Source organism: Trichosurus vulpecula, chromosome 3 (genome assembly GCF_011100635.1).
Source record: "Trichosurus vulpecula isolate mTriVul1 chromosome 3, mTriVul1.pri, whole genome shotgun sequence".
Classification (NCBI taxonomy): Eukaryota; Metazoa; Chordata; class Mammalia; order Diprotodontia; family Phalangeridae; genus Trichosurus; species Trichosurus vulpecula.
The window spans coordinates 207,122,605-207,141,438 of NC_050575.1; the positions used below are offsets into that span (position 1 = coordinate 207,122,605).

Genomic DNA, 18,834 nt, shown 5'->3' on the forward strand with positions numbered 1-18,834 from the left:
TCCATTTCACTATAGAGATGAAGAAACTGAGGCAAACAGAGTTTAGTGGAAGATGAGTCTTCCTGACTCCAGGCTAGGTGATCTACCCATTGTGCCTTCTAATTACCTTTTTTGTGTCTCTTTTACTCAGCTGTTAATTCTCTTTTCATAATTTTCTTGCATCACTCTAATTTCTTTTCACAAGTTTTCCTCTGCCACTCATCTCTTTTTTAACTCTTTGTTCTGTAAAATTTGTACTTAGTCAAAAGGCTGCACCCAAGGACCCAGAAGGCCACAGTTTCCCCACCCCTGGTTTCAGACATTGAGACCCAGAAAGGGGTGCTCTTTCCACCCCACCCATTTTCTGTGTTCTGTAGTTACCTTACTCTCTCTGGATAGAAGAGGGCCATGTACCACACCAGGGCACCACCCCAGTCATGGCCAATAAACACCGCTTGGGAAATGCCCTGAAGAATAGAAACATATATGAGATGAAGCAAAGGGGCAACACCCAGGCCTTAAAGAACAAGAACTAAAAGAAGTTCCAAAATAGAGTTTTGTCTCATATTGCTGCTCAAGGTTTTTTGATTTATCTCTCATGGATTTCCTAAAATAATCCTCATAACAGCTATCCCAACCTCCATCCTCCTCTAGCCCCAACTTAGATGAGATCCTTCATCTTCTGTCCTTCAAAATCTATCTGATGCTAGACCCACCCATTCCCTCTTCCACACTGTTTTAAAGGGACTTATCCCAACCCTTTTCTAAAATGAACAGCCTTCCTGTTTCTTGTTCCTGTTTGTTTTCACTTCTTCAAGAACTCTGCTCTCTCAGTTATCCACCCCTGGTTGATCTCTCTGTCTCCACTAGCTTCTTCTGCCTTGCTTTCAAATTTGAAGGGTCTCCTAATCCCCAAAAGTTTCCACTTCATAATTCTAAATCATTGAGGCCTGCATCCTGTTTCTCACCTTCCAAACTTTTTGGACAAGTGGTCAATATTCACTGCCCTGTCTATGACACCTTAACATTCTTGGCTTAACCTAGTAGAATGTTAACTCCTCAAGAGGAGGATTATTTTTCTCTTTGTATGCCCAGCACAGTGCCTGGCACACAGCAGACACTTAACAAATGCCTGTAGACTGACTAATTGTTTGGCTTCATCCCAACCATGCTTCTAGAACTGTACTTCAGAAAGTTACCAATAACCACCTAATAGTCACCAAATCCAGCAGCTTTTTTCCTGTGCTCATTCTTCTTGACCTCTGGTATCACTGAATATTCCCCACGTCCTAGTGGACCCTTTGTGAAGTCCTTCTGGTTTCAGGGAAACCTGGGAAGACTTATGTGAACTGATACCGTGCAAAGTGAGAAGAACCAGGAAAACGATCTCTACAATAACAATATTGTAAAGACAAAAACCTTGGAAAGACTTAAGAATTCTAATCAATGCAATGATTAATCATGATTCCAGAGAACCAATCAATGACACAGTATGCTACCCATCTCCTGGAAGAGGGACAATGGGCTCAAGACGCAAAAGGAGAGACGTATTTTTGTAATGGCCAATGTGGGAATCTGTTTTCCTGGACTCTGCATATAGATTACAAAGGTTTTTCCTTTTTCCTTTTTTTTATCCAGTGAGGTGAGAGAGAGAGAGATAATAAATGCTTGTTAATTGAAAGAAAAAAAATTTAAAAAGAAACTTTCTCTTTAGCTTCTACACTACATTGTTCTGATTTTCCTATCAGTAGGACCACTGGTCTTTCTTCCATCTACTTTTGTTCTCATACCCTAAATGTACCCTAAAAGGCTCCTAAGATTTTACTTTTCAATACTTTTTAACAATCTTTTCCTTGGAGATTTCATTTGCTCTGATTACTTCAACTATAACTAACATGTGGCTAACTATATTTCCCAGCCCTGACCTGGAAATAGCATGGGAATTAGAATCAGAGGATCTGGCTGGAATATCCATTCTGCTGCTTACTGCCTGTGTGATCTTGGGTAAGTTGTTCAACCTCACTGGCTCCCCATTTCCATATGTATAAAGTGAGATACTTGAACTCAATGATCTCCAAAATACCTTCCAACTCTAAATCTATCATTCTATCACGTATTCCTTTCCCATCACCTGCTTCCACCACCTCACCATAGTATACCATAGTATACCTTCCTCCTTCCTTTCTCTGCCCCCTCTGCTACCTTTCAAGGTCCACCTCAAATCACACATTCCTTCCATGAGTACTTCACTGATTATTTCCACACTAGAATGACTGGCCCAAGGTTTGGAATTTCTTACCAACTTATCCAGGAAAGTAGTAAACTCCTAAGGAAGAAAAAAAATAAGAAAAGTTAGAAATGTCCCCTCAATACCTCAACATGCTGATTCCCCTTCATTCAGGTATCTAGTCTTAGAATCTTGATTTTGGAATCACTCTAGCCCTTCTCCTCTTTCCACAGGGATAACAATAACAGGAATGCACATACTTTTATTCAACTGAAAAAAAGGCAGTTCTTTCATTCACCTTGCAAGAGTCAATAGAAGATTGACTATAAGAGGATAATAGCAAGACGGCCACTTGTTTCAGGGTCATTTCCAGCTAAACGTTGAAACAGATGAGAAGAATGAGCTAATGAGAATAACAGTTTCGGAGAGAAAATGCTAAATAGCACTTTTAGGTCTACAAAGTAATTTACAGACATTTTCTGCCCTGCTGCAATTTCTTTAGCGCATATTTTTGTGCCTTCCATGGATGTGTTCTTTGTCATATGTCTTAGTCCTGTTCTTTTGTTAGATTATAACTCTTCCAAGACAGAGATCGTGTAATCTGCCGTATTTCAAGTATTTCTTTACCTCTTTGAATATGTTCTTTTGCCCAATTAGGGACTGTTGTCATTACTAGCAAAAGTCCACAGGCTTGGCAAGGGAGTTCACTTATACTCTAGGATCTCCCTTAGGAATCACAGTCAATAAACTTTTATTAAGCTCCTACAATATGTAGTCACTGTGCTAAGCATTGGGGATACAAAGAAAAGTAAAAACAGCCCCCACTCTCAAGAAGCTCACAATCAAATGGGAGAAACCATGCAAACATTTCTGTATATACAGGATACATACAGTATAAACTGAAGGTAATGGAGGCTCCTTGAGGGCAGGCACTGTTTTTTATTTCGTCTCTGTATTTTCAGTTCCCAGCACAGTGCCTCACACATTGTTGGTGTCTAACAAATGCTTATTGGATTGTCATAGAAACACAGAATTTTAGCATCATCCACAACCTTGGTAGCCATCTCATCCAACTCATACCTGAAAAAAGAATCTCCATTGCAACATATCCAATAATTGGTCGTGCAGTCTCTTCTAGAATACCTCTCATAAGGGGAAATCCACAAACTCCTGAGACAGTACTTTCCATTTTTGGATACCTCTAATTGATCCAACTTATTTCCTGAATTCAAGCCTAAATTTGCTTCATTGCAACTTCCACCCACAGTTACTGGTTCTGTCCTCTGGGGTCAAACAGAAAAAAATTAATCCCTTATCTGCATAGACGATCCTGAAAATACTTGAAGATAGCTATCTTGCTCTATGAGGGTCTACTCTTGTGTAGGCTAAACATCCCTACTTCCTTTAAACGATCCTGATATGGTCACGATTTCAAGACCCTCAGTCCTTAGTTACCTTCCTCTAGATATCCTCTGGCTTACGAATGACACTCCGAAGATTTCTCCTTAGTATGGAACTCAGTACTCCAGATGTGGTCTAATCAAGGTTGGTTGGTTGCCATCCTTTGTTCTCCAAGACGACCAAATGATATCACTATATTGGAGCCAATGTGTGTTCGACTGTGGCTGATCAGACCAATGTGAGCTCACAAGGTTCTCCCTCATGTTGGGTACAAATAGTCCACATGAAGATTTGGAATGGAGATTTCTCTAAACGTGTGCATCTGATGTTTCTTTTGGGCTACCACAATTCTGCTTTGCTCACAGAGCCTTCTTTGATGAAGGCACATGATGCTGGGCAGTCCTTTGGCAGTGTCTCCCATATCATACAATCTATTCCAAAGTTCTTCAGAAAGACCTTGAGAGAGTCCTTACATTCTGACCTCTGTGTGACCTACCTTGTGTGAGTTCTCCATAAAATAGTCTTTTTAGGGAAACATACATTTGGCATGCAAACAACATGGCCAGCCCATCAGAGTTGCACTCTCTGCAGAATTTGAATGCTTTACAGTTTAGCTTGAGAAGACCTCATATCCAGCACCTTATCTTGCCAGATGATCTTCAGAATCTTCTTAAGACAATTCAAATGGAAGCAATTCAGTTTCCTGGCATGTCACTGATATACTGTTCAGGTTTCACAAGGATACAACAATGAAGTCAGCACAACGGCTCTGTAGTACTTCAGTTTGGTAGACAGTCTAATATCTCTTCTCTGCCACACCTTCCTTCAGAGCCTCCCAAACACCAAGTTAGGTCTGGCAGTACATGCACCAACCTCATCATCTATGTGTACATCCCTGGAAATTACACTGCCACGGTAAATGAACTTATCCATAGCATTCAATATTTTTCCATTTGCTGTAATCGATGGTTCCACATAGGGATCATACAGGGCTGGCTAGTGGAGAACCTGTGTTTTCTTGGTGTTAATTGTTAGGCCAAAATTGGCACAAGTAGCAGAGAATTGATCCATATTTTGTTGCATCTTGCCTTAGAGGCTGCACTGAGTCTGCAATCCTCTGCAAACAAAAAATCATGCACCAACCTTCCCTCTACTTTTGTCTTGGCTTGTAGCTTGTTCAAGTTAAATAATTTACCACCAATGTGGTGGTAACTGACCTTGATGTTGTTTTTGCTCTCATTGAAGGCATCTAACAGCATTACTAAAAACATCACGCTAAAAAGCATGGGGGCAAGTACACAGCCCTGCTTCCCTCCACTGGTGACTGGAAAAGCTTGAGAGCATCACTTATTATCCAGAACCCAAGTAAGCATGTGGTCATGGAAGTGATGTACAATACTGATGAATTTCTCCAGGCATCCAAATTTTGCCATAATTTTCCACAAGCCCTCATGACTAACAGTATCAAAGGTCTTGGTCAGATCAATGAACATTGTGTACAGACCTCTGTTCTGCTCCTGGCATTTCTCCTGGAGTTGTCAGGTGGCAAACACCATATCGAGCATTTCTCTATCCTTTCTAGAGCCATGATGGATCTCAGGTAGGTGATCATCTTCCAGGTGAAGGATCAGCCTGTTAAGGAAGACTCTGGCAAGTATCTTGCCAGCAGTGACTAAGAAAGTCCCCCACTGTTGTGATTGTCACAGGACAATCTATTTCCTTTACCTTTCTAGAGATGGACAATGGAGGCATCCTTGAACTCCTGGGGGATAACCTCCTCTTGCCATATAAAGTGGAAAAATTTCATTCAGCTTTTGTATGAGCAGTGGACCCCCTGCCTTGTAAATCTCAGCTGGAATAGAATCAGCACCAGGTGATTTGCCACACAAGAGCCTAATGGCATTCAAAACCTCTTTTTCAGTTGGAAGTTCAGTTAGAGAAGGATTGACTTCAACCTGAGGTACACAATCAATGGCTTCAGCATTGATCAATGATGGTCTGTTGAGAACAATGTGGAAGTGTTCAGCCCATCTCATGGCATTATCACTAATCAATGTGGCTCCATTTGCACTGAGTAGTTGATCTACACCATAGGTCTCTGCTCCATAAAAAACTTTTAGGACATCATAAAAGCACTTTGGATTGTTACTGTCAGTGTAAAACTAAATTTCATCTGCCTTCTTACTGAGCCAAGAATCCCACATCTCTCTAAGCTTTGCTTGCATTTTATTTTTGAAGGATTTAAATGCTGCCTTCTTAAAGACAGATGAACTATTCTGCTGGTAAACCCTGTGAAGTTCTTGTTTTTCATTTAGCAGCCTCTGAATTTCCCCATCACTCTTGTCAAACCAATGTTGATGTCTGTGAGTGTTCTGGCCCAGATGAGTAAACGCAGTGCTATACACCAAACCTCTGAAAGCTGCCCACTCCTTTTCTGTTCCACTGTTGCCAACCATGTGTTCGTTCAACTCTCCCTCCAAGTTAGCAATGAAGTGTTCCTACTCAGAGAGGCACTCTAATCTGTTGACATTAAGTCTTCTGGTAGTTGTCTTTCCTTGGGGCCACTGCTTTTGTTGAATGCAATTATTTAGCTTGGAGAGGATAAGTCTATGATCACTCCAGCACTCTGTACCACACATTACCTTTGTCACTCTCATTTTCTGTCTGTTTCTTTTCCTTACAATGACATAGTCCAGGGCTGTCCAAAATGTGGCTCGCAGGCTGCATGTAGGCCGCAGTGTGATTTATGCGGCCCACCTACAAGCATAGAAATTTACATAAGTGCTTTAGTAAATGAAGCCGAGCTACCAGCACAGCTGTCACTAAAATGGCAAATCTAAATATATTGTCTATTGTTTCAATAAAAACTTACTGGACAGCCCTGACATAGTCTATTAAATGTCAATGCTTGTTGCCAGGGTGCGTCCACAAAGTTTGATTGCATGTAGACAAATGGAAGACAGTGGAGGTGATGAGGTTATGAGATGCACGAATCTTCAGTAGTAAGTGACCATTGCTGTTTCTGACTCCATTCCTCCAAGTACTCCCTGCCATGTCTGATAGTTTGTGCCTACTCTTATGTTAAAGTCACCCAGAACCATAAGCTTGTCCTCTTTTGGCACACTGATGATGCTCTCTTGGTCTTCATAAAATTTTTCTTTGAACTCATCAGGGCTCATCATGATGGGACACAGACACTGATGATGGTAGCACAGAGTTTTCCTGCAAGCGGCAATTGCACTGTCATGAGCTTGTCATTCACTCCTCTTGGTAGGCATACAAGCTTGTTGACTAGATTAGTTTTGATTGCAAAACCTATGCTAGTTTCACGGTACACTCTTTCACTGCGACCACTCCTGGAAAATGTGTATCCAGCTCCAACTCTGGTGAGCTGGCCTTCATTTGCCAGCCTTGTTTCACTCAGGGCTGCTATTTCAATGTGATACTTGCTAAGTTCTCTTGAAACAAAAGCTGTTTATCTTTCAGGTCCACTGAATTTCATGCTGTCCATAAGTGTATGGACATTTCATGTACTGATGGTGAATGGAATTATCATTGCAAAAGTTTTTGTAAATTTTTTTCTGTTTTGACTGCAGGATAAATCCCCATTTGCTGCAATGAGAAGGCCAGGGTTCGGTGAAACAGAATTTTTAGGACACCTTTTCTAGCCCCTTCCTCATGCCAGGAGGTAAGCAGTGTGGTCTTTCAAAAAGGCTGCTCAAATACCCAGGGGGCTACCAAATCCCACTGTTGCTTCAGTCCAGTGAGAAGATGACCCTGTGGCCTGGGCCACCGGTATGCAGGGCTGTGACTACAGTTCCCAGTGCATCTGCACCTGCTGTTTTGTTACTTGTTTGTTGCCACAGGACTTTGAAGTAGGTAACAATCGTAAAATGGTATGGCTGATGTCTTTTGATTCATGTATAGATCAGATTTAAGTGAGGTAGAGTTGCTCAAAGTCATCTGCCTCACTCTCTCTTCCAGAGTCATCAAAGTCCAGTGGCAGGACAAAAGTCAAGATGAATGGTGTTGGCCTGGGATGCAGTGGATGACCTTGGTATTTGTGATGTCTAACCAAGCTCTAAGTGTTCCACAGCACCTGCTTTAGCCACTTTTATGGCTGCTGGAACAAACTGTTCTCATCCACCCACTCTGTAGGAGCAAGTCTTCACATGCATAGGGTAGCCACCCTCCTAATTCACTGAAGGGTTTGAGACCCCTTGGTTACCCTCAACCTGGCTGAGCCCATCTGCCAAAATGGTTTACCAGGATGGGGCCACTGTGAATGCTACAGCTTCTTGGAGCCACAGGATGAATGGATACCAAAGGTGGAAAGCAGCCCTGAAAGCAGAGGTACACAGACTACATACCTCTAATCAAGATAGAGTACATATATAATTTTAGAGTACATATAATAATTTTCCTAGTTCTGGACAATATGCAACAAACAAAGGAGAAGAAGAGAAGTGGAGGGCTCAGATGAAAACAACTAGACTAGTCCCTGTCCTCAAGGGGCTTACATTCTATTAGAGAAACCATTTCTGTATCCAACTAACCATTCTACTGGCCAATCCATATATCTTCATTTTTTCCACAAAAATAGTAGGAGATACTTTATCAAATGCCTTGCAGAACTCCCCTAGTCTGTCAGTTTAGTAACTAACTCTGACAGAAAAAGAAAGCAAGGTTAGTTTGGTATCACCTATTCCTGGTTAAGTGTTACTGGCTATTAATAATCATGTTTTCCTTTTCAAGATGTCCACTAACCATTTCATTAATAATAAATTCTAGAGTTCTGCAGGAATCAAAGTCGAGTTCACAGGCCACTATGAGCACCTTTTCCTCCTTTCAGAAATGTAGGACATTTGTCCTTCTCCAATTCTTCTGTTCCTCTCCCATTCTCCAGGCTCCTTCATACATCACTGACAGTGGCTTAACAATCACATGTACCAATTCTCTCCTTCCCTAATGATGTAGTAGTTCATCTCAGCCAGGTGACTTGTAGTCATCAAGAGACTCTAGGTGTTCTCTTACCACCTCCTTATGTGTCAAGGGTAGCAATTCCATACTATCCAAGTAGTAAAATAACTTCCTTATTAATTCTGAATCTTGGAGGCTCCACTGGATCTCTCTGCATTTTTACCATCCTAATAACGCCTCTAGATAAGAATGTCACAGGTTCAACAGACATTGCTAACTAGTTGACCAGCTGGCCAGTTGCTGAAGAAAATGCCAAAAGGATTGATTCTTCATGCCTCTTGGGGAGTAGTAAAGAGGGAATTCCCACATTTCAACATTATACTGAGTAGGCAGCTTTAGGTAACCCGAGTGAAGACTAAGTGGATAGAAAAGTAGAAAAGCATGTGGCTCATTCCAGCTTTCTAGGAGGGAATTCAATTAGGCTTTGGAGGGCAGTCTGCAAGAAATAAGATGGAAAAAATGTTACCATATAGTCCTTCCTTACCTTACACATGACTTCCATGGAATATTCTTCTATTTCTGAAAGAAAGAAAGAAAGAAATTATATATAATATATATATATATAATTTTATATATATATAATATATATATATAATTTTATATATATATATATAATTATATATATATAATTTTATATATATATATACACATATATATCATTTCAAATGAAATTATAACCCAAGATCTCTGTGTCCAAATTTGCCATTTACATCCTACAACTTGGTATATACTCATAAGATAAGTCATATAATTCAAGAGAATGTCTGGGGCTGAGGCTTTCATCCTTAATGGCCAAGACAGACCAAGGGATGCTCCAGCTGGGTTTGTTGACACAAGATAAAGACATCTCTGAGCCCACTCACAAAACAAAGAGACTTAGCATCAGGCTTTTCCTCTGGCTAATTAGTCTACATTCCTTAGAACAGTCACGGGGCCCAGGGACATTTGCTAAACGCCAAATGGCAGGAACTAAGTCCGTTTTTCTTATGCAAACTGGGGTTTTTAGTTAGGGGCTGGGGGCAGGGTTCTCCTTAGCAATAACTGATTTCTCCAGCACCACAAAACTAAGTAGGGAATGATCTTATCCATGGCCAGGTGGCTTCAAACCAAAGGCAAGGAGGCCTATAACTCAATGGGAAGCATGCTCTTGAAAAAGGAGTGGATTGATAAGTGGGTTCAATCTAGCTAAACCACACACTGCGGGATCCATGAAGAGAAGGGCCTTTGGGATACAGGTACATTTGTTGATTCAAGGTTACACTGATAGTAAGCATCAGAATCAGGACTTGAACCTAGATCTTTGATTCAAGAGCCAATGTTGTTCCCATCATACTAAGTTGCTTGCTCAGTACATTAGGATTTGAAAGGATTAAAGAGACCCTAGAGACCAATTTTGGTTGATGTTATTGAGTCATTTCATTCATGTCTGTCTCTTCATGACCCCATTTGGGGTTTTCTTCACAAAGATATGGTTTGCCATTTCCTTCTCCAGCTCATTTTACAGATGAGGAAACTGAGGCAAACAGGGATAAATGACTTGCCCTGGGTCACTTAGCTAGTAAGTGTCTGAGGCTGGATTTGATCTCACGAAGATGAGTCTTCCGGATTCTAAGCCCAGTGCTCTATCCATTGAGTCACCTAGCTGCCTTAAAGGTCAAGTAGTCGGACCTTTACAATTGGGAAGTGAGGACAGGGAGGCTCAGAGAGGGTGAGATGATTTGCCTTCAGGTCATACTCCTAGTAAATGGTGGAACCAGTCTTGAAACCCAGTCCCTAGACTTATAGTTCTGTAGAGGGCTTAGTTTAGGACAGATCAGGAAGGCTGGAAATACTTAAGATGAATAAAGGAATTATTTACTTAAGAGGAAGAAAGGAAGAGAATAAACTTCTATTAAGTGCCTATTATATGCCAAACACTATGCTAAACACTTTATAATGTTATCTCATCTATAAAAAAAAAGAACTCACCGTGGGGGCCAGAAGAACCATCATAGCCTTTCATAGCTGGAACAATGACTCGGTAGCCTGCTTCTGCTAGAGCAGGGATCTAAAGAATGAGATAAAGCTTTCAGTATTAATTAGCCTGGCTTGGTTTGCTCTGGCCTTTCCCTATTGGCTTGAAGTACTTAAAAAGAAATTCAGAAGAAACTTGCATGGCACTGGATTCTAGTCTAGTTCTTTCTTTTTGAAGGAGGCGGGGTGTGTGTATTCAGACCTGTGATTTCAATAGTCAAGGGAAATCCTAGTATGTAAACTCCTTCCACTCATCCAGGTCTCTGTCACTTATTGTTTTAGAGAGTTACGGGACTATTCAGTCAGTTACTAAGCATTTATTAAGTGCTTACTATGTGCCAGATACTAAGAAAAATAATGCAGATATAAAGAAAGGCAAAAGGAGTTTGCTTGGCAGTGGAATGTGAAATTAAATATTTTCATATGGCTCAGATGTGAAGACTGAGCATTCCATTTGCATCAGTGAGCCATACCTCAAGGATCTAGGATTTCATCACTTCAGACACTCCATGTGCCAACACAAAGCACAACCTACCTGTAATTTAGAAGACAGTCTTAGGCAGTTGCTGAGGCTCAGAGAAGTTAAATGTTATAAATGATTATTTCTCTTGTATTCATAACTAGTTATTCTGTTAGAACCAAGATTTTTCCCCTTTTCTGCTTCCTCATTCAGAAACCAATCAGTGCGGGAAATCTTTCTGGAAGTCTTATCCAGCCAGGATGGCTGAGATCTGATCAAAGATAGTAAAAGAAATTCTAAGTTTGGGCTAATGGGTGCATTCCAGCTATTGTGTTTACTCAGGTCTGGGAAAATGGCACTTCTCTGTTTTGTCAGGTGATATGGAAATTACCAATTCTCTTTGATCAAGGTTTGGGTTTTCCAAGTCACGTACCCAAGACCTTCATTGTAATGTTCATTTTCTCATTAATTGTTAACCACTCAGAGTTGACTGCCACCCTCAGGAATACCTGCATATAACAAGGGACAAGGGCATGTAAACGGTAAGCCCACCACTATGAGGGGTCTTTGGTCTGAGAGCGACAGCCAAATGACCATCCTTTTATTAATAAACATGCTGGCATTGTTAATAAAATGACTAAATTACCCAGAAATTATGTCTCTCAAACTTTCCCGATGCTCCCTAAATAACTTGGCCACTATCATATAGTTAGTAAGTGCCTGAGGCAAGATTTGAAGCCAAGTCTACCCAACTCTGGAATCAGATAACAACCAACTATACCATGTTACCTCATAGATCAGTGCCAGTGCCCAGAAGAACTTCAAAACATTCCATGGGTTGTACAACTCTAACCTCCAAAAAAAGCACTCTTTCAATGTCCCACTTCGGGACAGAGAAGATCCTAGGTTCTCTAAGACAATGCTATAGATCTCATGCTCTAGAAATCCTACTAAGCTGGAAAGGTTTCAAGTGTGGACCCAGTGATGCATTTTCCTCTCAGGCTGAATTACCCAGTAGAGCTTCCTGATGAAATGTCACATATACACCCCCATCTCTGCTTTATTTTTAGATCATATTGGGTGCTCCAGAGGCAAATCATGAGGGGGATTGGAGAACCCAGTCCTGAGCTGTAGCTTGTATGAGTCCAGATTCCCAAATTCCTACCTCACTCCCAAGTGTGAGGACAGAAGGGACCATACATACACCGGAGACAGCATCCTCAGACTCCTCAACAAAACCTCCACCCAGGCTGCAGTCCCTCAGTTTCCCAGATCCTGTGTTCTGAAAGTTCTTTCTTTTCCTTCTGCCTCCTCTGATATGGCCATCATTGCTCCTTACATGCCCTGACTAATGTGCACTCCATTAGGTTAATAGCAAAAGGAGTAGGAGGACATCCAGGGAAAAAAGAGACAGAAGCGAAGGTCACAGTGCCTTCTTCCTGAGCCAGATATGGACTAGGTTGATGGAAAGTATAACCATGATGGGATGTAGGGTTTTGAGGGAAGACAGTATTATAAATAAGGGGCCGGCTTAAGGCTATAGGGCATCTCTGAACACCATTATCAGCTGTGTAGAGATCAACGCCCCTCCCATATGACATGCTCATCACTCTCTTTACTACTCCAAATCTTTGGGTCAGACCACCTGCTTTTCTCTGCAATTCAACCCCACAAAAAAGTAGTAAACCTGGGATGAGATTTACCTGATACCTCCAAGAGAACCAGCTTTCAGGAAAGCCATGGCAGAGAATCACAACAGGGCCAGACCCCATCTCCACAAAATGCAGCTGGACACCAGGCTGTGTGAAAGACAGGAAGGCTGTGACTAACACCAAGCTCTTAGGCTGGACGATGGATGCTCACTAAAGGCACAGTCCCTAAATTCTCAGATCACTGCTGGACCTTGGTTGGTTGCTGGCCATCCATGTGTTCTAGCAGGCACTCTCTCTCCTCTCCTCCCCATTTCTAGGCATATATTGGATATTTGGGGTGGGGAGAAGAAGAGAGAGTGGGATAGGGGGAGAGAGGGAGAAAAAGATGAGATGGAGAGAAAGGGACAGAGAAAGCAAGGGAAGAGAGAGAAATAGAAAGGGAAGGGAAGAGAGGGAGAGGGAGAGGGGGGAGGGAGGGGAAGAGAGAAAGAGGAAGTGAAGGGGGGCAAGAGAGAAGGAGATGGAGGGGGAGGGGAGGGAGAGAGGCAGAAAGAGAGGAGAAGGAGGGGGAGGGAAAGGAGAGGGACCTTGGAGGCCACCTAGTTCAACCTTTCATTTTATAGGATATTGATGCCCAGGGAAATTAAATGATTTGTCCAGGGTCCCACAAGTAGTAAGTAACCAGGAGAACTTGAATCCAGTTCTTCCGACTCCAAATCCAGCGCTGTTTCCATCTTAAGTGTTAATAGTTAGCATTTCATATGGTGCTTTAAGATTTACAAAGTGCTTTACATACATTATTTCATTTTATTTTGACAACAGCCCTGAGAAGTAGGTAATAATAATAATAATGATAATAATAATAATAAACTTAGATTTATATAGCACCTACTATGTGCCAGACATTTTCCTAAGCACTTTACAATTATCTCATTTGATCTGCACAACACTGAGAGATGGGTACTATTACTATTCCCATTTTATAGTTGAGAAAATTGAGGCAAAAAAGGGTAGAGACGCATCTGTATGTTTCATGGCTGTGAGATAAGGTATGATATTCCCCAGAGAATCACAAATTATGATTACCCTACCCTACCCTTTCTTCTGATGATTATTCCTGTTTGTACATAGTTATTTTCATGTACGTTGTTTCTCCATTAGACTATGAGTACCTTGAGATCAGGAATTGTGTCCCCAGCACTTAGCATAAAGTCTGACATACAGTAGGTGTTTAATAAATGCTTGTTGACTGACTCAAGGGCAATGGAGAGACAGGTGACTGGGCACAAGCAGGCTGCAATACGAATTACAGCAAAGGAGTATAAAAGAAGTCATCGAAGTAAGGTATGTATGAAAAAGAAGAAGGGCTGGTCATGTGGTGATAAGAAGGGATAACTAACTTATGGACAATGGAATATTTATAACGTCAAGAGAAAAAGAAATTGGGGAAGGCCCCCACCATAGGGGTAGACCCTCTCTGGTGAACTGTGGGGAGGACATAGGCAAGAATCACCCAAGATGGCAGGCTTGGGTGGGTGGCCATAGACATCACTAGCTCAAATGCCCACAGTGATGGGGTTACAGCTCCCCTGAGTCCATAACAGGACACTTCAATATCTAGCTTTAAGAGTTCCTTTCTCCCATCCAAGGATATTGTAGCAAGATCTCGTTACTGGGTAAACATGTCTAGAAGAAGGTACCTAAGGACAAGTGACTGAAAATGTGCAAAAATAAATAACCTTGCATATGACCTGGTTGTCAAGTTAGAAAAAAATGTTAGACTGGGATCTCTTTGAGGGCAGAGATTGTTTTTGTCCTTTTTATCTTTAGATCTGGCCTCAGTTATTCACTAACTGTGTGATCCTGGGCAAGTTTTTTAACTTTGTCTGCCTTGGTTTCCCCATTTTAAAGTGAGGATAATAATAGCACCTACATCGCAGGGTGGTTGCGAAGTTCAAAAAACACTTGTAAAAACCCTCTGCAAAACTCAAGGCACTATATAAGCACTAGCTATCACCACTGTTGCCATCATCATTGCTGCTATTGCTGTTAATATGCCACATTTCCAATTAATGACACACTTGAATATTGGACAATGATAAATGAGTGAAACCCTAAAGCAAAAATTCGATACCTCTAATTTGTGCAGAAGGGTGCTATGGCTATATTTTGGCATTTCTCAGTATCTCTACCCTAGAATCTGGGCTTCGGAGTCTCCTGAATATCGATAGAACCAGCCATATCTGAGATTATCTGAAGATGTGACCATATTAGTCATTCATTTCCTTTTTTTATACGGTGACTGGTGGTTATACGGTACACTTTACTCCCTGAAATGCTACAACAGGCTGAACAAACACTCACATTTCTCACTCTTGCCCACCTAGTGTGAGGAGCTTGCTCAGCCCTTCATTCACAAATAATTGGTCCTTACCTTGACTTCGACATATCCATGGGCAACATCACTTGGCTTGATTGCGATAGGCTGCACCACCACATCATTGAGAAGCTGAAAGTAAAAAATGTATGACAAAATAAAAGCCCTTAGTTTTCTTCCATAAGTTTTCTCAGTGTTTTATAGGGCATTGAGGTTGGCGAGGAAATCTCTAAACCATGGAAGGGGCAACTAGAACAGAGAAGGGCCTTGAGATCTTGTCATATAAGGATTAGTCAAAGGAATCCATAATGTTTGGATTGGAGAAGACTTCAAAAAGGGGCTTCCAACCTGGGGCACATACACCATTCCCCACCCAAAGGAAGTATGCAAGAAGTTTGTCAAGGAAATACAGAAAATATTTGGTAAATAACTATCGTTATACTGAAATACACCAAAATTAGCAGTGTAGTAAAAAAGTAAAAGCGAATTGAAGAAAGAACAAAGAGGAGGCAGGGAAAAGGGTAGAAAAGGGAAGAAGCATTACAGTGCATCTGAAAAATTTGAGATAGTGAGTTGAAGAAACAATTCCTATTGACCAAAATAAAATGAATGAGGTTTGAATATAAAAACCCTTTTCAGAAAGGTAGAGCCAAGATGGTGGAAAAAAGGTAGGGACTTGCCTGAGCTCTTCCAAATTCCCCTCCAAAAATTCTAAATCATGCTTCAAAATTGAATCTGGAGCAGGAGAACCCACAAAAGAATGGGGTGAAACAATTTTCCAGTCCAAGATAAGTTAGAAGGACTACAAGAAAGATCTATCTCATTCAGGTAAAGGGGGAGCACAGTCCAGAGCAGGCAACATCTAGGCAACACAGTAGGATGCTCCTAGCCTCAGCACAGATCAGCAACCAAGGCCTCTTGGCCCTGGTGAGACAGGGCAGCAACACAGCAGGCCAGCTGTAAGGACTCCAGCCTCTGGCACAGACCAGCAGCCTGGCATGGCAGGCCTGATAGTCCTGGCCCACCAGACAATCAGCCAGGCCCTGCAGCCCAGTGCAAGAAGCTTGGGACAGTGCCTCATGCACTCCAGGAGCAGAGTTCAACTTTAGAAGTCATGAAAAAGGATGGAAAATAATCAACCCCCCCCCCCCAAAAAAAAACCCTGATCATAGAAAGCTACTATGGCAACAGGGAAGATCAAAACACAAACTCAGAAGAGGATAACAATGTCAAAATGCCTACATGTGAAGCTTCAATGGGAAATATGAATTGGTCTCAGGCCGAGAAAGGACTCCTGGAAGAGCTCAAAAAGGATTTTTAAAATCGGATAAGAGAGGCAGAAGAAAAATTGGGAAAGGAAATGAGAATTATGCAAGAGAATCATGAAAAAAGAGTCAACAGCTTGATAAAATGGAAAAAGATATAGAAAAATTCACTGAAGAAAATAACTCTTTAAAAAGTAGAATTGGCCAAATAGAAAAAGAAGTACAAAAATCTACTGAAGGAAAACAATTGCTTAAAAATTAGTATTGGGGAGGGCAGAGCCAAGATGGCAGAGAGAAGGCAAGAATTTGCCTGAGCTCTCCCAAATTCTTCTCCAAATAACTTTAAATCATACCTCAAAATGAATTCTGGAGTGGGAGAACCCACAAACGGATGGGACAAAACAATTTTCCAGCCCAAGATAATTTAGAAGGACTGCAGGAAAGGTCTGTCTCACTCAGGGAAAAGGGGAGTACAGCTCAGTGCAGGTAGCATCCAGGTAAATCAGCAGGAGGCCCCACACCCCAGCATATATCAATAACCAAGGCCTTGCCAGCAATACAGTGGGCCAGGTATGATGCTTTCAGTTCCTGGCAGAGCAGGCACAAGGCCAGACCCAGCAGGCATGGCAGGCCCAGAGTCCCTGGCCCAGCAGGTAAGTAGCCAAATGGCCCTAGAACAGGAAGCAAGCAAGGTCCAGAGACCCCAGGCAGCAGACCAGTGGCCATATCCCTTGGCCGCAGTGCAAGAAGATTGGGAGAGGGCTCCCTGTACACCAAGAGCAGAGCTAACTTTAAAAGTAACAAAAGAGGCTGGAAAATGAGCAAACAACAACTACCACAACCCTAACCATAGAAAGCTATTGTGATGATTGAGAAGATCAAAACACAAACTCAGAATAGGACAACAATGTCAAAATGTCTACATTTGAAGCTTCAAGAGCTCAAAAGATTTTTAAAATCAAATAAGAAAAGTGAAAGAAAAATTAGGAAAAGAAAGTGAAAGTTAGACAAGAGAATCATGAAAAAAGAGTCAACAGTTTGGTAATGGAAACACAAAAAATGGAATAAGATTCAGTGAAGAAAACTTCTTAGAAAGTAGACTTGGTCAAATGGAAAAGAAAGTACAAAAACTAACAGAAGAAAATAATTTCTTAAAAATTAGAATTGGGCAAGTGGAAGCTAATGATTCTATGAGATATCAAGAATCAATTAAACAAAATCAAAAGAATGAAAAACTAGAAGAAAATGTGAAACATCTTATTGGAAAAACAACTGACCTGGAAAATACATCCAGGAGAGATAATTTAAGAATTATTGAACTACCTGAGGGCCATGATCAAGAAAAGAACCTGGAAAACGTCTTTCAAGAAATTATGAAAGAAAACAGTGCTGATACCTTAGAATCAGAAGGTAAAATAGCAATTGAAAGAATTCACCAATCACCTCCAGAAAATGAAAATTCCCAAGAATACTACAGCCAAATTCCAGAATTCTCAGATCAAGGAGAAAATACTGTTAAACAGCCAGAAAGAAACAATTCAAATATTGAGAAGCCACAGGCAGGCTTATACAGGATTCAGCAGCTTCTATATTAAAAAGAGCTGAGGGCTTGGAATATGATTTTCTGGAAGGCAAAGAAGCTCAGATTACAATCAAGAATCACCTACCCAGCAAAACTGAGCATAATCCTTCAGGGGAAAAAATGGATATTCAATGAAATACAAGACTTTCAAGCATTCCTGATAAAAAGACTGGAGCTAAGCAGAAAAATTGATTTTCAAAAAGAAGACTCAAGAGAAGCATAAAAAGGTAAACAGGAAAGAGAAAATATAAGGGATTCAACCAGGTCGAACTGTTTGCATACCTAGAAAACATAAGGGATTGAACAAGATTAAACTGTTTACATACCTATGGGGGAAGATGATACTTGTAATACTTAAGAATTGTATCACTATTATGGTAGTTAGGAGGAGTATACCTAGACAGATGGTATGGGTATAAGTCGACTTTGATAGGATGACATAAAAAAATTAAGGGGTAAGAAAGAGAATTGCACTGGGAGAAGAGGGAAGGGAGAGGTAGGATGGGGTAAATTATGTCACATGAAGAGGTGTGAAAGATCTATTACAGCAGAGAGAAAGATGGGAGGGGGTGAGCATCACTTGAACCTTATTCCCACTTGGCTCAAAAATTTGGCTCAAAGAGGGAATAACATACACACTCAGTTATAGAAATCTGTCTTACTCTCTAGGAAAGTAGGAGGGAAAAGAGAAAAGAATGGGGGGTGCTGATAGAAGGGAGGGGAGATTGAAGGAGGCAGTGGTCAGGAGGAAAACACTGCTGAGGAGGGATACAGGAAAGGGGGAGAGGGGGAGGAGGGGATAGAGAGAGATGAATGGGGAAAATAAGATGGAGGGAAGGAATATTAGTAATTAGAAGTTAGTAATCATAACTATGAATGTGAACAGAATGAACTCATC

The 18,834-nt window shown here is 41.2% G+C and overlaps 1 protein-coding gene across 1 annotated transcript in view; it reads right to left on the bottom strand.

The window, feature by feature from the left end:
* Nucleotides 1–18,834, bottom strand: part of EPHX2 (epoxide hydrolase 2) — a 73,601-nt gene that overhangs the window by 29,399 nt on the left and 25,368 nt on the right. The window contains exons 6-11 of the mRNA XM_036751677.1: nt 15,147–15,221; nt 12,764–12,859; nt 10,556–10,634; nt 9,072–9,106; nt 2,279–2,305; nt 361–446 (exon numbers count right to left, since the gene is read on the bottom strand). Coding sequence (XP_036607572.1) covers nt 361–446; nt 2,279–2,305; nt 9,072–9,106; nt 10,556–10,634; nt 12,764–12,859; nt 15,147–15,221 — 398 coding nt within the window. The remainder of the gene's footprint in view (nt 1–360; nt 447–2,278; nt 2,306–9,071; nt 9,107–10,555; nt 10,635–12,763; nt 12,860–15,146; nt 15,222–18,834) is intronic.